The following is a 4,860-nucleotide window of genomic DNA, read 5'->3' on the forward strand; positions in this document are numbered from 1 at the left end:
TTTTTTAAACTCAGTATTTTGGTATTTACACTTCCATGTTTCTAAATAAGTACTTCTACTTCTTAGTTTTTCAGTTTTAGATAGGTATTTAAGAAGATTAGAATTTCTCTTTTTCTTCTCCCTCATCCATAAAAATAGATACCTTTTCTCTTCTCTCTTCCTTCAAGAGATCGATTACAATTTTGGTAATATAAATATTTTATATATACATTATTATGAATATATATGAATACTATTCCCATCCAAACTATGATTACATTTCCTCACCTATGCAACTTTTGCTTTCTATGAAACTTCCCCCCTCTTCGGCTTAGTTTTTTAGCAAATTAGAACTACCACCAAAACGCTGCATTAGTTATCTCAGTCTCCTTTCAAGACGTTCTAATGTATCAGGGATTCTATCAATTTCATTTCCCTGAAATTAAAACCTAACCCATTCCTACCTATACTGATTAAACTCTATGGCTGGCACATCTGTCTCATTAACTAGAACAGCAGTTCTTGAAGACAGATGTTACATTAGTATATCTGTATTCTCAGTGCCTAGTAGAACAGATCGTGTTATTAAATATATCATTTAACCATTTGTTAAATGAAAAAGACTTTTTTATAGAGGTTTTGGAAAGGCATTAAAAAAAAAACAAACCCTAACTCATTGCCGTCAAGTCAGACCCGACTCATAGAGACCCCTTCTTGGGTTTCTGAGGCAGTGTCACTATAGAAGTAGATTGCTCAATCTTCCTTCCAAGGAGTGGCGGTAGGTTTGAACCGCTAGCCCCTGGTTATCAGTCAAATGCCTTAGGCACTACTCCACCGAACTAGACTTTGGAATAGGATCAACATGGTTTTGAATTCCATGCTTCACTACAGAATAGTAAAATCACTTTATTTCTCTGAGGTTCAGCTTCCTCATCTAAAAATGGAAATAATAACAATGGCCTCAAAATACTTCTGTGTTAATGACATAGAATACATGAAAAACACCTAGTCCACATCCTGGAATATAACAGACATTCAATAAGTATTTTCTTTTTCCTTTCCTCGTTTCTTGTTCCTGGGTTATATTAAACCAGCAGTTCTAACTCAACTTGTGTTGTCTAATATACCAATCAATGAAGAGAGAAGGACTGAGTTACAGTAAGTATACTGTAAAACACTGTATATCTCTGCAGCAGTTCTTTGTGAAACAATATTTCTAATAGGAATAAGTCTCAAATATGAACATTACTCAAACATATCGAAGCAGGAAAAACAGCTGAGAATCATTATTATTAGAGAACTGGAACACGTATCCTTGAATATCAATAGTTTTAGCTCCTCACAATGAATACTGAGTTGTAACTGGTATGTCTTATCAATTAAAAATCCATTTTTTTTACTTATTTTAATGGTATTGATGGACATATCTTCTGTAATCTCACTCAGTATTTCTAATATACAGGTTGACTTTTTTTATCAATAATTATGTGATTTAAAATAAATTATCTCTGAAGAAATGACAAGCTTCTTTGTTTCTTATATGAGAGCTAAGAACCATGACTTAATTTTACTTCCTTCACTGTCCTGGTTTCAAGAAAGCTAAACCCATATTTGATGTCTAATTAAAGCAAAATGTGAATTATCATGTTTAAGTTTCTTTTTCTTTCTTCAAAGTTGAGTCCTTTGTTACAAATATTTTAAAAATTCAATAAATAAAACGTAAAATTTATGCCAAATCTCTATAGTACTAAAAGAAAAATAAAATTCAACTTTTTCTCTCTTTGGGTCAGAGTTTAAAATTTGGTACTTCTTTTCCAAGTTTAGCTGGAGATATAGGTAGTCTCTATTAGGCAGAATTAATAAGTTTATGAGATCATAAAGTTTATGAGAATTCCGTGATCAACAAGGCTCTATAATTTAGCATTTTCCTTTGAAAATCATCCAAAAGAATTGGTAGTGAGCACTGAATATATTTAACAGCATAACTAATATAAAACAATGAGACAAATGAGTGGAAATGTTATATGCCCTGAACAAAAACAAATCTACTGCCATCAAGTTGATTCTAACTCACAGCAACTCAATAAGATACAGCCCCATAGAGTTTCCAAGGCTATAATCTTTACGGAAGCAGACTGCCACACATCTTTCTTCCACAGAGCAGTTAGTGATCTTGAATCAACCTTTCAGTTAGCAGTCGAGCACTTAACTACTGCACTACCAGGGTTCCTTTTGTTATATGCCCTCAATGTAAAATTGATACAACTAACATTAATTGCAAAGAAATGGGAAAAGAAAGTATGCTGAGTACCTCATCTGTAACAGCTATTAATCAAAGGATATTATTCAAAGCTGAAAAATCAAGTAGAAATGTAGTCTTATTTTATCAAGACAAAGTTAACAGTAAGAAAATATTGCTGACTAAAGTCAGATAATTAGAAACAGGAAATGGAAGGAGAAAATAAAAATATACTAGTAGTTTTATTATTTCTTATAACTGGGAATAAAACTCAACCAAACCAAACTTAGTGCCATTAAGTTGATTCTGACTCACAGCAACCCCCATTAGGTTTCCAAGGCTGTAAATCTTTGCAGAAGCAGACTACCTGATTTTTCTTCCATGATAACTGGAGACAGCAACTAATAAAATTTGAAAAGCGATCTGACTGAAGTAAGAGAGAGAATGTGTGACTATCTCATGAAAGAATATTCCAAGTTAAAGAAATAGTGAGCACAAAGACTAAGAAACAGTAGTGCATCTGACTTGCTAAAAAAAATTGCAAGGAAATTATTTAATTTAAAGCACAGTGAATGAAAGGGAGGTAACAGAGTTTGAGAGCTATCCAAGGACTAGACCACATAGCACTCTGCAGGCCAGAGGACTCTAGACCTCACTCAAAATGTAATTTAATGCACAATGGAGAATTCTTTTATAACATGTTAATGTATACATGGATTTAAAAAATTGGTAAAATATATACTAAACTGTTAGAGGAAGTTATACTGGAGAGTAGGGTAAGAGGTGGATTTAATTTTCTATGTCATATCCTTCTGATAGCTTTAAATATCTTACAATAAGCATGTGTTACTTTTGTAAGCAGAAAAAATAATTTACTCATAGGAAAGAAAACTATTATATGCCAGACATCTGTCATCATTAGCATCATACTGCTTCTTAAGAATTTTACAGTCTAGATATGCCAGAGTTAAAAACACTACTGAAATCATTCAAGCTCCAAAATCAGTAAGGTAACAAAAAGACCAAAAAAAAAAAAACCTCAAAAATACACAATTCTCTTTCTCAGTTAATAAATGAAAGAGAAAGTATGACTGTGTATTACAAATTTATATCTGTAATACAGAAAGCCACTAGAGACACTGTCACATGCTACAGCACTACCGACTGCTTCATTCAGTTTGATGTCACAAAACAATATCCAACAATGACCAAAATTCAGCCATTCCTTGTAGTAAGTTAGAAGTTTTAAACATTTCTTACAGTAAGTTACCCTTACATACGTAAGCTATATTTTCATTTTGGAGCTACCAGTCTGCTTCTCACTTCACATACTCTTTCCCTTAAACCTCATACACTAAACCATCTAATACTACAAAACTATATTTCCACCAGGACAATATGCCTTAAGAAACTAGAAAAAAGATAAAATTAAACTGTATGTAAATAGAAAAAAGAAATAATAAAAGTAGAAATCAATGAAATATTAAAATAAAATTCTTTGGAAATTCTTTTTGTAAAAAGCCTAAAACTGCTGAAAGCACAAATCACAAAGAGAGACAGGCTATCCATGCTGATTTAGATTAAACAAATTCCTTGGAAAACACAAAATGACAGAGCTGACACAAGAAAAAATTTAAAAATATGAATGTTATTATTAAGGAAATTTAATTCATTATCAAGAATGTTCTTACACACAAAAAACATTCCAGGCACAGATGACTTCAATGTTTAATTCTGTCAAGACTCTAAGAAAGGTTTCCTACCTACTTCTTTACAAGTCCCCCCTCTATCATATATTAGTCCACAAAAAAATTTGAATACTCTGAAACAGGGGTCTAACCAACTTTCTTCTGTGAAGGTCAGTGCCAACTGAGTACACCCATGTACTATGATCTCTCACTGTCTTCCAAGCTGCTAAGACTACCATAAGAACAAACAAACCTGTCCTGGAAGAAGTACAACCAAAATGCTCCTTAAAAGCAAGAATGGCCAGACTCCGTCTCACCTATTTTGGTCATATTGTCAGAAGGGACCAGAACCTGGAGGATATAAAGTGGAGGGACAGAGAAAAAGGGGAAGACACGCAATGAAATGGATTGACACAGTGGCTGCCAGCAATAGGCTCAAACATAATAAGGATGGTAAGGATGGTGAGGATGGTGCAGGACTGGGCAGTGTTTCATTCTGTTGTACACAGAGTAGCTATCAGTTAGAATCAAGTCAATGGCACCTAATAACAACAACGATAGATACATACTGTGCTTTTGGCAGATATGATTGCCCTATGAAGAAAACCACAACTCGATTTAAGCTCTGTTAGAGGGATAAAGAAGGAAGAACTACTTCTGATGCCAGTAAAATTGAGAATAGCCATCAGGGAATAGTCACTCACCTTGCTGTTATTGTTACTAGGTGTCATGGAGTCAGTCCCAACTCATAGTGACCCAACTACAACAGAATGAAACAGTGCCTGATCCTGAATCATCCTTACAATCATTATTGCCATGCTTGAGCCCATCATTGCAGCCACTGTGTCAATCCATCTCATTGAAAGTCTTCCCCTTTTTTGCTGATCCTCTACTTTACCAAGCATGATATCCTTCTCCAAGAACTCATTTCTTCTTATAACATGACCAAAGAAC

The 4,860-nt window shown here is 33.8% G+C and overlaps 1 protein-coding gene across 1 annotated transcript in view; it reads right to left on the minus strand.

Moving 5' to 3' along the window:
• ZDHHC17 (zinc finger DHHC-type palmitoyltransferase 17) overlaps positions 1-4,860 on the minus strand; it is a 189,428-nt gene that overhangs the window by 51,573 nt on the left and 132,995 nt on the right. Inside the window, exons 8-9 of the mRNA XM_007947555.2 lie at positions 4,517-4,531; positions 647-651 (exon numbers count right to left, since the gene is read on the minus strand). Of these exons, the coding sequence (XP_007945746.1) occupies positions 647-651; positions 4,517-4,531 (20 nt within the window). The remainder of the gene's footprint in view (positions 1-646; positions 652-4,516; positions 4,532-4,860) is intronic.

Source organism: Orycteropus afer, unplaced genomic scaffold, assembly GCF_000298275.1.
Source record: "Orycteropus afer afer isolate SDZICR_OR568_19922 unplaced genomic scaffold, OryAfe1.0 scaffold00190, whole genome shotgun sequence".
NCBI lineage: Eukaryota > Metazoa > Chordata > Mammalia > Tubulidentata > Orycteropodidae > Orycteropus > Orycteropus afer.